Source organism: Phaenicophaeus curvirostris, chromosome 10, assembly GCF_032191515.1.
Source record: "Phaenicophaeus curvirostris isolate KB17595 chromosome 10, BPBGC_Pcur_1.0, whole genome shotgun sequence".
Lineage (NCBI taxonomy): Eukaryota > Metazoa > Chordata > Aves > Cuculiformes > Cuculidae > Phaenicophaeus > Phaenicophaeus curvirostris.
The window spans coordinates 7,760,638-7,779,877 of record NC_091401.1 but is presented as its reverse complement, the minus strand read 5'-3'; the positions used below and the strand labels follow the sequence as shown (position 1 = coordinate 7,779,877).

General features: G+C 37.2%; 1 protein-coding gene across 21 annotated transcripts in view; it reads right to left on the bottom strand.

Moving 5' to 3' along the window:
- The window catches only part of DLG1 (discs large MAGUK scaffold protein 1), a 152,089-nt gene that overhangs the window by 50,292 nt on the left and 82,557 nt on the right, over nt 1–19,240 (bottom strand). For 11 of the 21 annotated variants that reach the window (XM_069865378.1, XM_069865360.1, XM_069865361.1 and 8 more), the window contains 4 exons: nt 8,615–8,713; nt 5,167–5,220; nt 1,466–1,516; nt 322–446 (listed from right to left, as the gene is read on the bottom strand). In XM_069865378.1, the coding sequence (XP_069721479.1) occupies nt 322–446; nt 1,466–1,516; nt 5,167–5,220; nt 8,615–8,713 (329 nt within the window). Of the gene's footprint in view, nt 1–321; nt 447–1,465; nt 1,517–5,166; nt 5,221–8,614; nt 8,714–8,971; nt 9,111–19,240 lie in introns of those variants that run through there. The other 10 variants (XM_069865364.1, XM_069865365.1, XM_069865379.1 and 7 more) reach the window with 2 other exon arrangements.

Genomic DNA, 19,240 nt, shown 5'->3' with positions numbered 1-19,240 from the left:
ACTTATCTGACCTGTCTAAACTTTTCCTTTGCATACTGAATTAAGCACCATAGAACATATGGCGTAATCAATTTATACCACCAAATGGAAAATGAAGTTCACTTCATTTCACTAAAACTGCAGATTTTATTGGTTGGGGAAAAAAAAAATTTGGTCCACTCAAATATTTTTAATTATTTCCAAAATACTTCGGTAATAAAAACTCATGTAAAATGTAACATAACATGGCAAAATTAGTCAAAGTAACAGGAAGTGTTCTTTGCTCTGTTTGAAAACATCATAATACGCATCTAGCAAACCCAACACAGAAAGTCATCATACCGTAATCTTCCATCCTGTGCAGCTGCACCCCCAGCTATAATTTTTGTAATGAAAATACTTGAATCATCCCCAATATGTGGGTTGTCTGTACCACCTGCGATGCTAAAGCCAAGTCCCGAATTCCCCTAAAGGCAGAGGAGAAAAAAAAAATTACAATTTTTTTTTTTTAAAAAAAGGTATTTTAGTATATCCATTTGATTCAATAAAGAACCACATTGATATCATTTTCACTGATAAAAAAATATGAAAAGGCGCTTTAGGCAGTGTGCCACAGGTAAATATAGATAAGATGTAATTATACTTATTTTCACAGAAGTAAGGAGAACATAAGTCATTCTGTGACTGCAAGATAAACAGTCCTAACCCCACAGCTTTCCCATTGATAAACTAGCTAAAAACTTCCATCTCTAGTCAGCCAGATCTTTGAGATCATTCATATGATCCTCAGTAAAGTATTAGTAACGAATTATTTTTCCCGGAGAAGCCTCCAAGTAATTGCATCATGTATGTAATACATCCTCACAGATGCAGAGACTCAGACTGACATCTCCTCTTCAAAGGTTGCCTGCCCTTACTATCAAATGCAAACCCTCATCATCCTTTCAGTAACCACCAGAGCTGCACAGGTATTAAATACAAGCATTTCTTTACTTCTTTGTTAACAGTGCAGATCAAGAAAAGAGAGCTGAGAGAGATCTCCACACCATAAACCTAACAAAACAATGCATATGACAAGGTCTCACTTGTAACCTCAACTGGAAGCCTGAATCTCAATGTAGAACTTAGTGGTATAGATAAAAGTCTTTCATAAATGGTAATATACGAGCTGAACTCATAATTTGTGCTACTGCTCTCCACATGCGTGGATAATAATATTAAATGCAGCAGATCTCACGGAGACCGTTCTCTTACTTTACTATTAGCTGTCAAGGATATTAAAAAGAACTTCTGTTCCTGCTCCAGTAACTCAGTGTGGTTTTTATCTTTAGATTAAATAATCTACCTAAATGAAATAAAAAAACAACCCACACCAGCAAGGACTGTTTTGGATTGCCATTTAGCAGTATCAAAAAATTAATGTTTCCTATTGAAGTATCATAAATCCCATTTCAAAAAGCACACAGAAAGACACTTAGCATGTTACCCTTTCCAGAGTAATTTCTTCATACTCATAATCTGCATCTGTGCCATTGACCTACAAAGAAAGAAAAAGTGAGACTTGAAGAGAATTCTACACTTGACACAACACAGTTTGCTTGGCTAGCAGTTCACTCCCATTAAATCTCAGCTGATTCACAACGACCGTTAAGCTCAGAGAGAAATTGTGATTTTGACACTGCTCTGTACATCAATCAGACACTCCTGTATGAATTTAGAAGTTAGGATTTCAGAGAGCAGACTGTTCTACACGGATACTGTAGAGCAGAGGCTGCCTGCTTCTGACTGTCAGGAAAAAAAAAATCGTTCTCAAGATCCTCAGATGCTCTTAAGGCCATACAGGAGGTTTAAATTAAGAAAAAAAGGAAGGGGTTGTGAGGTAGAGAAGAAACTGCATAGAAGAACAGAGCAGTATTTTCAAACATCGTTCCTCACAGAGCACAGAAAAATGAAGACTGGTGCTCTACACCATCTCTAACTAGAAATGGGTAAGACCTTTCTAAAGCAACATTTAAGAACTGTTCGTACTACTATTTGTCATGTTGCATCTATACAAAAGATTGATGAATTAGAACAGGATCAAAACCAGAAGGCTATTTTAGAAGATCACCTCATAAAGCTAGATAAACCACCTCATAAATAATAACAGAATACTTCATAAACCCAAATACTAGAAACCATCTTCACCACCCCCCATTTGAAAGGACACCCATATTCTTTGTTGCCCAAAGAACTAGGGCAGAATCAAATAACAGAAGTCACAAATATCTAAACTAAGCAAAAAAAACCTAATTAAATATCAACTTCTTAAACATATTTAATGTAAAAGTAACTTCAAGATTTTTTTTTTTTCAATTACTAAGATATATCTTGGAACACAATTTCTTTCCTCCCCTGGATACCTACAGAACACATACAACATGCAGCTACAAGCAATGCCTAGTTTCAAGCCTTTTAGGATGAAATATTTAAAAAGATATGAAATAACACTTAAACTTTTATTTTACAAAGCACCTTGTCTACTCTTAAGACATTCGCTATCTGGTGGTCTGTATGCCTAACACACTAGTCAAGACTTTGTAAAGATACAGAATACACAAAGAGAAGAAAGACATCTTTATAAAATCTGTAGAGTTTCTAGCAGAGAATTTAAAAAGGGCCTTTAATCCACCCAAAGCAAAATGAAGACCACACCTACATCAATCCTCGTATGTTTATTTAACAAAAGCTGATGCCACAACTTTCACATGATGTCTAACGTCAAGTTAATTTAGTTCTTCCTCAACCTCTAATACCATCTCCCCCTGAATACAATAGAATCCACGTCCATTCCACACAAAAGATTATTATTATCTTTGCGCAGAACCTCAAAAATGCTATGTCATTAGTAGTTTGTTCAGTGGAATAGATACTGTGGTTTTAACACGTGATATTTCTCCATTACAAAGTGAAGAGGCCTTGACCTTCTGACTACATGAAACTGTATCTATTACTACATGAACACAAAAGAAGCTACTGTGATCAAGAAGTTCTTATGTTAGCTTAGTCCTTGAGCAATTGTCTACAAGAATGACAACATGTGCTAACTGAACCAGTCTTCTATTATTACAGTACCTGGGAAATGGTTTGTGATGACTGATCAGTATGGGGCCTTTTTTTTAAAATAAATAACAAGAGCACTTAAACATGTCCCTGTTAATAACATTAGGCAAAACAAAGCCAATCCTAATATATTTAAGCAGTTTCTTGTTTATTTCCATGCACCGTACTCTATAATCCAATTTTAAAATATCACCTATATAACCAGGAACAAACAAGAAACTCCATCATTTTTATCTCCTGTTTCTATAGCCCTTACCCCCTCCTCCCTATTTATCTAACAAACTGATCAATAGCAGAGAGAGGAGAAAGGATATGTTGAATCGTAAAAATCACTGTCCTATTCTACATTTTTCTAGTTTGAAGTCACCTCAGATCCATTAAGGCAAGCTCTGTTTACAGGGACTTCCCTGGATGAGGGAAGGTCTATATAAATGCTGTAATGATGCCACAGCAATCCTCCTTGAATATGAAAACCTAATAGTAGCTCAGCAGAACTTGGTCAGAGTGTTTTGGCCACGCTGAAGTTAATGTTGCTGGTGCGGTTAATCTTTTCATGTGTCACCAACCTGAGTTTTGTTTGCACATCCATAGTCTTTTACAAATATTTAAAAAAATATGCTTCCTGGTATTTTTTTTCCAATCCAGTTTTGAATTCTGTGAAGGGGTACTTCCTCAGCACCTTTGATTCACATAATGAGAGCTGTGTTCTCAATCATTTGCTCCTTGATGATTTTCTAGATTCATATTTTGCCTTTTTTCTTCTTTCAATAGGAGAATATTTAATAGCAAATGTTTTTGTAGATTCATGATGCAATTACCTCACAAGTCTGATTTTATATTACTTATCACACAACAATTCCATCAGCTATTTGGGAACCTAGAAGGACATTCCTTTACTCAACTTCCTATGTTAACACAGTAGTTTAGATTACAGATAGTTACAGGCTTGTTTGCTTTGCATTCACTGCAAACTAATAATTTAGACAGCTTACAACTTGGAGCACCAGTTTGTTCTGTTAATGCTATTTTCCCTTCCTGTTTCTACTATTTGCTGCCTGCCCTCCATGCGCCTCTATCAGATGGGGCCTTCTGAAAAACTAATATGCATCTATTAAGCATTTTTCTTCTTGGTTAAACTGGTATGTGCAGGGAGACACCTCAACTTCAGCACGCTTGTCTAAACTGTGCCTGCTTCATGTCAATGAAAGGGCCACGCACTGCATGCTGCTGCTGGGACTTTTTAGTCAGAGACATCGTTCTTAGACTCAGGACTCATCTGTGAGCAAATTATGTTACCGTACTGATGATTTCTGGTCTTCTGTTTAAAGCATTAATTCACGCTTTTGTCTGCACTGAGCTATTAAAGTTCAGTAACCTCGTTATGTTTCTAGCAACCTTGTTAAGTTATAAATGTTTTGGACAAGGACAAGATTTACTCTACTGGCTAATACCAGTACCTAGAATAAATACAATATAAAGCAACTAGTACAGGCACTAACACTGTTGAGGAAAACAACGTGCAAGTGGGATATAAGTAACTGAAGGAGGAAAATTCAGACCTGAAACCTATGCCAAACCTATATTCCAAAGCCTCGGCGTCTCTCTCTGCCATTGGTATTCCTATCACAAAACACACACTGACAAACACAAATTTTAGCCTCCTGATGACTACACTTAATACCTTAACGTTTCAAACAAAACAAACATTTTAACGAACATCTGAAGCACAAATACCTAAAGCACAGGCCCTGCATTAAGAAGTCATTTTATGAGAAGTGCAATGGAAATGGCACATTAAATATTAAAGCATCTGCCTGCACAGTTGAAGAAACCAATTGTTCTCTGAACACTGAACCTCTGGAACATCAGACAGCTGCTCTGCACTGTCACGCACTGGTATTCAAATAGAACATTCCACCTGCAATCGACATTTCTTTCTATGAAACAGCTATTTAAATAACGTCAAATAACCATCAGTACATCTGACGAAGAGAGGTAAAGGGAATTTTATTAAACAGTAGCAGACAAACAAACACATACATAAAATATTATTAAAGTTATAACTGAAAGCAAGTGCAGGCTTACGTATGTTGTGGTCTCCAAAGAATCTGTATTCACCAGCACTGGAGGGGGATTTGCCTTTAACAAAAGAACAAAAAATTATACAGTATGAGAGAAAGCAAAACTAATGACAATTATACAACATTTAATTTGCCGTGCCTATGTAAATTCTATTAAAACATAGCCTCAGGTTGAGAACCTCAAAAATTCACCTTCTGAAACATTATTTCTACCCTGAACAAACTGCTTCCATGCCGCAAAACCACACTCTTCCAAATCTCTGAGTTCATATTTTATATACAGGTTCTGTCATTTTATTATCCTATTTTTCAAAAGAAAAACTTAATCATGCTATCACATGACATCTACTATCCCAGGACTTGTGGTATGACATTCAGAAGCTGCTTTACCAGCCAATATGTTAAAACCAAATTTTGGTGGATTTGATTCCTCTTCCTTCCAACCTGGAACACTATTTTTTTCCTTCTCTTCAACCTGTAAAATGGAAACTTACAGAAATGCAAGCTTATGAAATAAAGGATCTACAAAACTGACTTGTGAAAGCAAACCCACAGCAGACATAAACCTACCACACAGCAGCATGCACTTCTATCAGAGAATTGTTATGGATTCACAAGCCATATGCAGTCAGATAGTATTGCTACAGAAATTGGAAAAAGTATAGCATTCTTGCTGGCCAGGAGCTGGTAAAAAAGCAAATACTTTTACTCTGATGGCACTAAGAATTTTTCTGTGAAAAATGTGGTTTCGACTGAAATGAAATCCATACAGACTGATGCTGTTCATTTGAAATATTTCCAGATGAACAGATTTCCTATTTTTGCATCAAATTTCTGCCTTTAAAATAGGTAGCATCTAGGCTGCTCTCAGAACAACAAAAAGTGTGCAGATACATCCCAGGCTCCTAATAATGTTGATGTATTAACTTCAATGGGACCTACAAACTCAGTGGCACAAAACAAAGTTAATCTCCTTATTGCTTTAACAAAGCTGGGATTTTTTTATATGTATAAAAATCCATTATCTTCAATCTCTTATGTTTGCTTGTGTGCAGACGTAAACTTAGGGACTGTTTAACAGGCTGCAATAGAAGCTAGTATTAAACTAATTCAAATATAAACTTAAGACCTACAAAAAATCACAATCACCTCAACCTGTTCATATTCTGCATTTTAGTTTCATTATCATGACAACAACCTACTTCTGAAGAATTCATGATTTTTAAAAGCTCCCAAAAATGTAAGTGATGACTCCCAAGCTCCTTAAAAAAGGCTGAGATGAATAATATTCCATTACTAGACAGGAGTCATCAATCTGCTATCAGCTTGCTGTGTCAGAAATTAGGCATGTGTCATGTAATAAGGCAATAAAATCAAGTGCTATCCATGCAAGTTAACAGACTATTAAAAAAGGAAACAAAAAGGATGACCCTCATGACTCTGTCAAGATGCCATCAAACACGTTCCACACCCAGCAATTCCCTCAATAGAAGCATGGGCATATTTCATCCAGTACAGAAATCAAGCACCAGTTACTCGTATCATGACAGAAATCTGCCAAAACAATGCTATCCCTTCACTATCTTTTTCTGTCATTAACTTACATTCCAATTTCTGCTTTTTATTCAAGAGCAAGTTCTATTAAAATAAGATTAAACAAAAAATAAGATTGTGTACTAAAAATACTAATGAATTACATTACGCATCCTCATCCTTTTAAGAGCTTTACAATTAACGTGATTTTAAGGAGAACAAGGCGACACAGTGACAGAACACTGACAAGCGTCTTCAAAAAAGAGACAGGAAGGCTAGCTAAAAGCAAACTGCAGTTAGTAGGTGAGGTTTCTATGTGAACAACATGTTTGAGACACAAACTAGTTGACAGATGCAAAAGACCTTCCATAAGTTAAGTGACTGTTCCTAACACTCCTCCTGCATTTATCTGTATTCTGCATCAAGAAGCAGGAATTTATCAGCATTTCCAAGCAGGAAGGAGAAAAGCTTTGTGCCAGGAGTTCTGAAGGTATGTCTGGACGCAGCAAAAGCACAGGGCAACACCTAACAGAACACACCAAATGTTTTTGGAAGAAAGACGTGGTATTTCAGTCTGATACGCAGAAGTTCTCCAAATTACCTAATACTTCCAAGCTTCTGTGCCAGGACTCGTTCAAATATTTAAAAGCCATTTGACAAGTCTGTTTACAAGCAGACTAAAGGCTTGCCTAAGGGATAAAGTGACTAACAAAACAGAAAGACATATCTATTGCACAGAAACACCAAATCCAAAGGTGATTATAGGTTTCTAAGGTATTTTGTAACCGCTTAGAAGCGCATATGATGCAGAACTACACAGCTAACTCCTGCAGAAGTTTATATGCACTCGGAACTCAGAGGCACAGACCACTCCACTCTTTTGCTTGTAAACCAGCATCACCAATGGACATTTACGCTGTCACAGCAACGGCAGTCATACAAAATATAAATACATATAGCACTAATTATTTTATTTTAAATTAAGTTTAGCCTATTGGCAATTCCCAGACAGTAAATGCTACTGGAGCCTCGGTTACCTTTATCCATCAAGGCTGACAGCAGAGGGCCATTGGTTGCACTATTCTGTCTGCCCCAAAACCTGATGTGGGCAGAATCCCCCTATACGGAGGAAATAGTTCTGAAACTCATCAAATCTCTGTCTGTCTGTTGGGAAAACCATGGCTGACAGATTCGTGCAAGCACACATCCACTAGAAATCACACTGTAGAACAGCAAACTGTAAACACTTTCGATAATTAATCATTGGATTATGTAAAATTTAACGATGTAGCAGAGAGAAAAAAAAACAATGGACACTTTTTGCAAGTTTACCTCAGCCTGAGAGCAGACCTTAGGAAAAAAAACCCATATATGCAAGCTATTAATGTTAACTCTGCTTTCACTTGTGTTGACAGGGGCTGTTGACATTACCTAGGATGAAGGTCTAGAAGAAAACCACATACTATGAGTCAAGTATGTTAGGAACAGAGGGGTAAAGAAACCTAAACTATGTATTCTAAACGTCCCCAAGCACACAAATACCAACAAAACGGCTGGAGAACAGAAGAAATGTCATGCAAGTGCAATTGATGAAAGACATATGTATTTGTATATAAGATGAGACAATAATTTTTCCATAATAAATTGAGCACTCTTCTGGGGTTTTTTTCTTTTATCTATTTCACAACTTACACTAATAGAGTTTCATATGAAAATATTACTACTTTAAACAGACTAAAAGCTGCTATAAAACAAACAAAAATTAGGATGAAACTTCAGTGTATGACTAATCAAGTATTTCACAGTTCATCTCAAATCTGTGTGTAAGAGTACCAAAACGTGAATATAAACAAAGCAATGAAATAAACTGAATAAATAAAAGTCAAACAAATTTAACAAAAAAAAAAAAGAATAAAAACCTGTGGTATGGTGGATGGGATGACAGTGGTCTCAGCAGGGACTGGTGGGACAGGGATCACAGGGACAATGGGAGAAGAGGAAGGAACAGCTTCTGTGGGCTAAAAATCACCAACAAAATGTCAAAAATAATGAAAACTAGAAAACACATTTTAAAAGACACAAGCTTGAAATTTAACAGCTGAAAAGAACCGAATTCAAAAACAGCATATGGATTTGGATACTATAACCACAACTGATTAGAAACAAACCTCTCTGACCTTGCTGCATAAGGCAGGGCCACCCCAGCATGTGCGAACATCACAGAACCCAAAGCAGTAGGACACATCCACCCTGCTTATTCACACCAAGTTACTCACCTGGCAGCACCGAGTAATAAGACTTTGGGGTCCAACAGAAAACCTGTTCATGTCAATGGACAGACTCAGGCTTTTTGCAGGCTGTCTTCTCAAGAGATTCGTCTCACCATTACACAATATTTGTGCAAAAGCAGGGAAACAGGGGCTAAAGTTCACAGCACTGAGCAACACTAATACTCTTTTTTGATAAAGGGTAAAAATCAGAAGCACATGAAGGTTTCTAAACCAGGCAAAAAGTCAAAGCCAATCTTTTAGTCAAATCAGCAGAAGATCCTAAAATAGATTCAATCTGCCTCTCAAAGATCTTCATACACGTTTGCCATACCCCTTCAGACCAGAAGAACTTTGGTCTTGGGAAGTTTCATTACAATATTAGCCAGGAAAGCTACTGACAAGCTCTAAGAGAACAAGATTACAAACGGCATTCTAAGCAAAACAATGACTCAAATCATTTTGAGATGTTAACATACTGGTTGTCAACAAGTTGTCAGCAACATAAACTACTGGCAGCTATCATCAAAATCACGAGCTGAACAAAGCTCTTGCAACTTGTTCCAAGACATTCTTATGATCTTTAAATATCATGAAGCACAATTACGAAAGAAAATACTAAATCCTGAAAATGAACTGAAACTCCAGAACATAAAAATATGGATACTATAACCATAGTAGTATGTTTTATATAAAAATATAAAACACATTTTAAAAGTTTGAGATATTTTAAAACACAAAGCAATATACATCAATAGCATATGTGACATTAAATGGCAAAAGCAAATATTAAAGAAACTTGAAACAGCCCAAGAGAAGCACATCTTACTAAATGTACACATGATATTTCTACAGGTTTTTTTCAGCTCAAAGTCAATCTACCCAGAACGAACAGCTGCTAAAAAATGCTGCAGTTACTGAAAAACTCTAAGAACAAGATCTACTTGATATCTTGAAAGATTATTACTGTTGTCATTTAAACATCCTTACATCTGCAGACAACAGCACACTGTTTCAAGTGTTTCCAAAAAAAAAACCGAATGGGGAGAATATAAATTGGTGTAGAAAAACAACAATACACATTTTGCAAAGGGTGTGGGAAACGCTTAATGCAAAAAACTTCCACGTACTGGAAGAATGATGCAACCTTTAGAGGACAGATCAAATTAAATAGCTTGAGCAATCATTTGGCCCTACATATGCAGAAAAAACCCACCCCTTCCAAGTCTGCCATGTTCAAAACTGAGCAGCTTCCCACATATGCACACAGTACAATCCTGCTAACCAAAATTTCAGATATACACCTATCACGCATCAAAATGCAACACAACATTGAGGCTGACAAGATAACTGTTAGTAGGTCAGAAAAACGCCAGCTTTACAGTTACAACTGCTGCAACAAGACGAGGTTGAAAACAAACTGAAATTACTCTTAGATACTGACCACACTCCCCTGCCCTGTGACTTAGCAAAATAACTGACAGAGTCACAGCTGATTTCCTTATAGACCAAACACCTGCACCCCTCTCTTCTGCAGCAAAGAGCAGCTTTATTTTCCTGCTTCTTTCCCTTTTCTCATTTCTGAACTCCTTTCTCTCTCTGGGCTTCTCATTCCCAAATGCTTCATGATCCCTCCTAACCCCTTCCAATTTTTACCCTTTTTTTTTTAAAAAACTGACTTTCTTCAAAGCACTTCATTCTTTCTAGTTCCAGTCTCATAAGCTATTAGTATCATCACTGTATTTTCCCTTTGTGCTAATGGGTTTAGTATCCACTGACTCTTAAGAGCTGCTCCCTGCTCCACCAAGTGTCCTGGCCATGTTCCTACCGAGTCTCCTCCAACACCATGTAGGTGACAAAAAGGATGACAACACTGGCAACCACTTTCAAAGGATGCACAAAGCCAAAGGAAGGTAGTACTGTTCTAAACATTTCACGGAATACAGTGAATGGATGTAGGAGCTATGGCCACGACAAGGAAGGACAATGCAAGAAATTAGAAGATTTCAAACCATCAGAGCATGAAGACACGCAACATAATTATAATAGAAGAATGCTAATTTTACTTTAGAAAATCACGTGTCTGAAAATTATTATAGGATAAAGGTATCCGTGAGTGGCTGGATAGGCTCCAATAGCTCAGCGCATCACTTTAAATGCTCTGCTTCCCAGGAATTTTCAAGAAACATCTGTAATTTTTAGGAATTCTCCAAATTAATATGCTAAAGTATTCTGGGGAAAAAAAAAAAAAAAAGCTTATCCTCAAATTAACTGTAAATACTACAACTTTTAATATTTCTATTAAATAGAGATTCTATTAAATAGAGACAAACTTATTTAAACTACAGAGAGCACAACAAGCCAATTTAAAACTTTGTTTTGAATATATATATGAACACAGGTATGATAGACCATAATGTATAGAAATGCATGACCTGAACAATAACTCAGTTTAACAGTCAGTCATCCTAGATATTAAATGGGTAACATCTACAACGTTAATAAATCTCAAGGCATTTTTAAATGTAAGGATGGACTTTCTAATATTCATAAACAAAAATAATAGTTTAATTCCTAGTGGTGTATTTAAAAAAAGCAAACATAGTAATATCTTTAAGGGATCAATTAAAAGGAGTGATTCCAAATCAAACACTAAGTCCAGGTGTTGTGAAAAGGAAGAATACATTCATTTTCTCATGTTTAGCCAACATACACAATAACTCCTTCTGTGAGGAAACACGAACTGACCTGAAATTATCATAGCACCATCCACATCCCAAAGCAGATCAACTAAACCAGCAAATTCCATAATGCTGCTACTGTAAAGTACTAAAAGACTGAGTTTTGGAAAACAAACATCACACCAACCAGACTTTCCTCACTTTCAAGAAATTACTATAAAAACCCTACACAGTGTAGAGTGTAACAATCTTAATGGCGAAACACTGAGCAGTAGTATTGCTTTGCCACCCCAATTTCAATTACTGCTACTTGGATATTTTAGCAATTTTAGCAAATAAAGTTAAGTAACATTAAGTTCCTAAGAACAGCAGTGATAAAAGTACAGAAAGAACAACACTTCTTACAGTTTGCACCTAAAAAGCACCTCTATGAGTACCCAGAGCAATACATACCTTTCCTACAGAACAATTAGAACATGAGCCATCAGACACCCAACCACAAGCAGCTTTTACTTTTGCTGTGCTTTTTGTAGGACTCTTTTTTACGCTGTCACGTAGATTTATAAATTTTCCTCTGTGTTTGGAAGACACAGGCAATGTGGATGAACTAAAAGACGTACGAATGCTCAGTGCCTGCTGCTGATGCCAGAAGGGCTGCTTCGGCTGCGTATGAAGATTTTGATGTATTTCCATTCTTGGGCTCCTTGTTAAATCAGCGAGCTTGAGCGTCCCCATTTCACCATCATCTGTAGCACCACAGTATTTGTAGTCATGACAGTTTGCAGTCATGAAACCACCAACACAAGCAGTTCTTTTTTCCGAAAAAATGAAGGGCAAATAAACCAAAATATCGTTTTCTGAGAAAGTTCCAAATATGATTGTTTTCTAGATTATGGTCATAGGAAGAGATACTAACTGCTGTTTCAGCTAGTACTGCATGTTGTGTGCTCTCTCACTCTATTTAAAGAGCACCATTGACCCACCACACGACAGTCAGTTTGCTGGGCATAAATAATCAATGCAATGCACAAATTATTGAATAGATGGCAAAAGTCATCTGACTATTTATTAAAAAAAAGCTATGGAAGGTTATAGTTATTTCCTTTCTTCCAAAAGCTCCTACTATCCCTAAATTCTGTTGTATTTTACCAACTCATAACTTCTCCAAGGTTTATATATAGAAAATTATAAAATATACCAATTCCTCTCCTTTTCAAAACACTTTATGGGGGCTGAAAAGTAATAAATTAAAAGCAGCTTACAATGAGTCGTGAGTAGGTGAATAAATTGTACGAGATCTCAACTTTAAACTTCCATCAGAGAAAACAAATTTGTTCAGACTATAAAAATAAAACCAAATTCTTCTGAGAGTTGCATTGCCATTAAATACCCAGGTTCTTTATTATTCTGTTCATTCCATTTCTAACGCCACAGTTGTGTTATCTCAGTATTACATTTTTATCCTGACCTTCAAAACAAAAGAGCTCCAAAAGAGCTCCTATCCAATCCCTCCAAAAATTCCACACAATGGGAAGCCAGTTTGATTTAATCACGCTATTGAATATTTATCTTTGCCAGCCAATCATTCTAAAAAGAGGTAAGGATCAAAAGCTGATTTCCCACAGTCCACTTGAAAATTGACAGCTAAATAGATGCCCCTTACATTCCTGGCTTCTCTGAAGGAAGCTGCAGGCTCAAGGCCGTGGTCTTGCAGCCTTCTTAAAAGCAGGGACACAACCAGCACTTGCAGAGCTCTGTACCAGCCATCGCACACACCATCTGCCTCTTGCCTTGTGGGTCTGTTCTAGGAATATGCTGCGAATCTGAATATCTGGTGCTAGGTGTGATAAGAATGAAGGACACCAGCCCATAGGAAACAAAGCTTGAATCAATCAGCAGTACTGTATTTGGATAAAATGGAGAGATTTCATTGGTCCCTAGCATTAAAACATGGTTATTCTCACACTCACTCTAACTTTCCAACAGCAAATCTGAATATTTCAATAACAAGTCAGCATAATTTTTAAACACAGAATAAAAACTAGAAATACAAAGCTCAGTACAGCCATTTCCAGTTATTCATAGCATTGATATTACAAGATAAATAGGAACTGACGGACAGTCCTCTGATCACCAAGACCTGCCATGTCTAATCTTCTACCCACAATGGACATAATCAAGAGCTGCATAACATATCATTAATGCAATATTCATAAACACAGAGACAGAAAGGTTTCTGGACAGTGACAGGAAGCTGGAAATGCACTGGTCATACAAATATTCACAGACTTGCATGTGTGTGGTAGTAGTTTCTTCTGCCTTTGAAATATCAGGGAGCTAGAAGACTGTGTCCTACTTACACACGCACCTGGGTTGTTCTGCTCCAGACAACTCAAGCATCTCTAGATTTTGTTTCTGAAGGGCAAGGCGAAGAAGAAGATAAGCACATTGTAAACATGTGCATAGGCAAACAGTTCAACACCAGTACATGACAACTACTTTTTTCTCCTTTGATAAATTTCTACAGGTACATTAATACTGAGCAACTCTGAGGCACGTTCCCCATCCTGCAGGGACAACGTGGACAGAGGCTGTTGTCTTGTGTCAAAGCCTCTATCGGTCCTCTTTGGCCTCAGTGTGGCTTTTGTAGACACAAATATTTTTTTCAGAGATGTTATCAAGGTTGCTTGAGGTTTAACAGGCTGCATTCATACCATCCATTCTCCTGCATAACAGTTCTCTATTTGCTACCCAGCAAGACACTGACTAATTACTAAAATTAAAAGGAAGAAGCAAGGGGCATGGGGCATAAAGGGTTTCCTTTGCATACATAATAAACCCCAAAACATGTGATGTTCCAGATTCAGAAGGAACATCTTATTCCTGGAAGCATCAACTTTGTTGAAAACATGCAGGCCACGTAGCCTCTTGATTAAGGAGAAAAATAGCTCTAAAGCACACTAAGTAAGATAGTGAGGGCAAGGGGAGGTGATGCCAGATATCATACTCTTAGAAACCCAGTTCTCTGGCTTCCTATATCCTCCTCCAAACAAGAAAGAAGACAACACAAGGCAAAATAGAAGAGAGAGGAATTCACATCTCTCCAGTGTGCTTTCAGATATACTGGCTTCAGAGGCAAAGGAATGAAGATGATGTAGCAAAAAAACTGGTAACAGCACAAGGCTTTTTCTGGAAGTCCTCATGTCTTCGGTCCCTGAGACGATATCCGTAAGATATCAATAATTAAAAGAAAACAAAAGCTCAAGTAGTAGTTCCAAGAGAAACAGTCCAAGCATCAAAACACTGCCAAGGAACAAAGGAGGTACAGACAGAATACCTAAATCACCTGGGGATGCATGGCATGTCATAACAACCCCCAGTGAAAAAGGCCACACTGAAATTCAGTATTACGCAGGCATGAAAAGTGGCAATAGCTTCTTGACCAAAAAGCATGGAAAAAAGAGGGAAGGAATATATAATCAAAGCATAGTAAGGCTTACCTAAAACAGTTGTCATGTAAACAAAATGAAAACAGACAAACAGAAAACAGACCAAAAAAATACAATGAAAAAAGAAAGTAGAGAAAGCAAGAAAAATTACATTCAAAAAGATTAATCAGATATTTAAGATTCATGGGGATCAATTCTGGCCAATTACATTCACACATGTGAAGTAAGGCAGACCCTGCCTTACAGTTGCTCTGATAGGAAAAAAAAAACAGATCCCTAACGAAGCAGTGGGACATGTGCAGAATTCAAAGCAGGAAAAAGCAGTTATGTAACTAAAGCTGCCCAGGTCTGGCAGATCGGCTTTGGACTGTGGAAAGCCTGAACCCCCAAGAGTTCTCTGCATGCGGCATTAATTGCTCCACTCGATATTAATATCAAGTGTTAAGTGTTTTTTTAATAACCAAAGGGGGTTCATGATCAGGTTGTGATTTCATATTACATACAAACACCAAACAATTTCTTGCTAAAACAAACCTGAATCATCAGTATTTCATTCTCTAAATTACTACATTGAATGTACAGTGCACGCTTCTTTGCAGCAATCTGTTAAAATGTCAGTAATCTTTTACAAGTAGTATTTCTTCACAAATAATTTTCTTTCCACACTCACTCAATAGCTGGATAACAACATACCCGTGGAAAGGCAAAACAGTACTAATTACTTGGTTAGCAATGTTATTGAAAAGATGTTTTTTAAAGCTTCAATAATAACCAACTTACATTTACTTCCAATGGCAATTCCAATAGCTGGGAGAATCCTCCAAAAATAATTTTGTACTTCACCCCTAACATGGCCTTCAAGCAGATATCACAAATCGGCAACTTCTCTTAATACATCTTGACTGATGAAAACAGCCCATATTCATTACCTCTTCTTGAAAGTAGGAAATCAAATAGCTTCCGAAGTGAACAAACTTGAGAAGTGGTAGGAGGAATCTATTTTGATTCAATACTTAGTAGAAAAGCTGAAGATAACTGGCATATTTTCTTCCTAGAGATATACAATTTAAAGTCTGGCAGTGTGGTTTTGTATCTTCTCTCTGAACTACATCCTGGAACGCCACAGGACATTTCACTAGGGAAGCCTGCTATTTTAAGAATTTTGCATCCCTCTTCCTCTAGATCACAAAAGTCAATACTCATCTAAACATGCCCTCAAGAACCTATAGGCTGTTTTGTGGGGTCTAATGGTGGTAAGAATAAAGCAGAACTGCTATCCATCCTCATTCATAATCAGTGTTAGCTGCCTGCTGCCCAGAGTATCTAAGTGAGCACACAGCGAGAATTAACACCAAGGCACCATCTCTGCCATATTCCTCCCTAATCCAGTGCCACCCCGTGGCCTGGGCAGCTCCTCAGTACCACAACGTCAGCAACTTCAGCTGTTAAGCAACAAATCTAAGAAATGCATATTTTTCCAGAACGTATTTCTCCAGGACTTTAAACAAAATGTAGCTTATAAATTTGTGACTGTATTTGTATTCCTTGTACTTCATGGGGGTAGAGGCATTCACATTCTCCTACCCAAGTCCACATATTTCATACTGCTAAATGAATAACCCAAAACCTTAAGAGACTGACTAGAGTAGATTATTAGCTTAATTATAATGCCCTCAACCGTGGGTGGTTACAATTAAGCTTGCCTATCATTCTGCACTAATATAAGGATAAAGAACTGCTGGCATCATATCTGGCTTTCTAACCTGTTCTTTGCCACAAAGTAGCTAAGAACAATTCCCACCATCTCCCAAGTGCGAAGGAATGAAAATAGCTAGATATCTACCTGGATGCTCTCCAGCTCTCTTCAAGGAAAGCCAGGGCAGAAAGCACAGAAACAAAGAAACTGAGCCTGAAGCCTGTCAGGGTAAGTCTACATGAAGATGGGTACGTCCGTACATAATGGCTTTACTAGGAAACTCTGAGGAGAGAAAAGCCACCTTGGAGCTGTAACACCAGTTCAGGCAAGTACTATAATAAAGCTATGAGTTTTTCTGGATCCTAGAAAGAAGGCTTACCCAGCCCTTGTAGATTAAAAGGACTTGTTGTCTGAATGCCTGTGACTTTACTTTTTAGATCTCACTTTTTTCAAAGTAAACCATGGCTCTTGAAAATCCTATCTATGTGAGGACTATTTTAAACATGCACAGCCAGCACACGAGACAGGACTAAACTGAAGGGATCATCTGGTTGGTTTGTTTTGTGGTTTTGGCTTTTTTTTTTTTTTCAAACTCTGTCAACAAATTGATTCTCTAACCCAGTTTCCTCCTCAAACCCCACAGCATTTTACAATGAACTCAAATGAACTTAAAACTCTGAACTTGGAACATAAATAGCTAGCTTTGAAGGGAGGAAAACAGTGACAGCAGAATACCAGTAAAATCACAGATGGTGACAATTACCTGACCTGACTTAAAGGCAAGTAAGCAATTTATTTACCATCAATTCTTTATTGCAATTTTCACCTAGAGAAACAACCCAGTTAGGAACAATTGCACTATGATTACCTAAGCAGAAGTAAAGCAGCAAAAGCAGTGACAGAAAGACTTGTACTTGCTGGGGCCTAGTAAACAATTTTTTAGTGCGGGAAAAAAAAAAAAAGAATGCCATGACCTTAAGTAAAAATATAGGACAAGACAGCCTGTGTAGTAGTTTGGGGGATGAAGTTCTACTCTGCAGCGCAAGTAGAGCTTTGCGCATGACACACGTGGACACCCATGAAACAGAAATGGGGAATCCCTCACACCACGTCCAGCAGTTGTCTCATCAATAAAACTTTCACATGCTAAGAATGTCATACAAATACAAACAATAGTCTCAACAGAACAGTAATTTCAGCAACGAACCTTTCCTCTCCCAGTCAGGATCTAAAAATGGGCCCTTATAGACTTGACTTAACATCACAGACAACATTCTATACAAAGGAGACCACCGCAGTCCACCCCTTATACTTGGAATTCAGAAAGGTTTACTTAGCTCAAACTAATTTGTCCTGCCAAATCTCTCAGGGACTGCTTAACGGTTGTACCTCAGTCATATTCCAAATCCATACTATACAAAAATGTGGGCGAAGTCAATGTTGGTTTTAATAAGGTAATTTGTGTCTTTTGTTTTTTAAATACTAAATGGATGTCTAGCACTGAACCCTGCGCAGCGATTAAGTCATCTGTATTCATCAAGCAACCCAGCACTCTATGTTCAAAACAGAACTGCAAGGCTCCTCATTGAGGTTCATAAGTGCTATTGAGAATGAATTTAATGCATTTAATTTGCAACTTAAAGCAAGGCCTAGGAAGCTCCATTTAAATTAATATCAGCCTTAAGAACAGCAGCTTTCATTATAATGCTAAAGAGTCCACAAAGAAGCCCAAGCAGGGTCTCAGTATCAGAAAAAGACCAGGCAAAGAGAAAATGTGTTCTAAGACTTTATTATGGAAAAATAATGGCAGCTCTAGGGTGTCAATATTTTAGTTTTTTAAATTCAAAGTAGAAGGGGTATGCTGTGATAGGAAACCGAGATGAGAAGACTCTGCTCACTCCTGAGCACACTATTATATATAATATATATAATAATGAAGGTTGGGTACTGTTTACATGCTTCAATAGATAAGATAGTGATAGTTCTTAGAAGCTCTCAGAACACACAATTTCCAATCATTCCTAAATTATTCAAGGAACAATTAAATCCTTCTAGACCACGTTATTATTTTGTTCTTTATCATTCACTGAAATAGCAAAGATTAACTACATCTCTCTAGCTGTGATACCAGGAAGGGATCTCTCTCAATACTAGAAACGTCAGTTAACTCCCAAATCCACTCACTGCTCTTCACAAAATGTTCTTTTGCTGGGGATTTTTTAATTCAGTAAATATATAAGAAACATTATTCACAAAATAAGAAAATGATGCATGTGAACCTCATCCTGTCTAAAGCACTTCCTGATTTTTCTTTAGGATAAGAAACATTTGAGCTGCCTTACAGTGCTCTGCTGCCCTCAAAGTACTTACAGTCTTACAACAAGGAGTAATGCAATGATCTGAAGAAAGTGATCAGTGAGTCCAAGTCAGTGTTTTCCATTTTAAGATAATT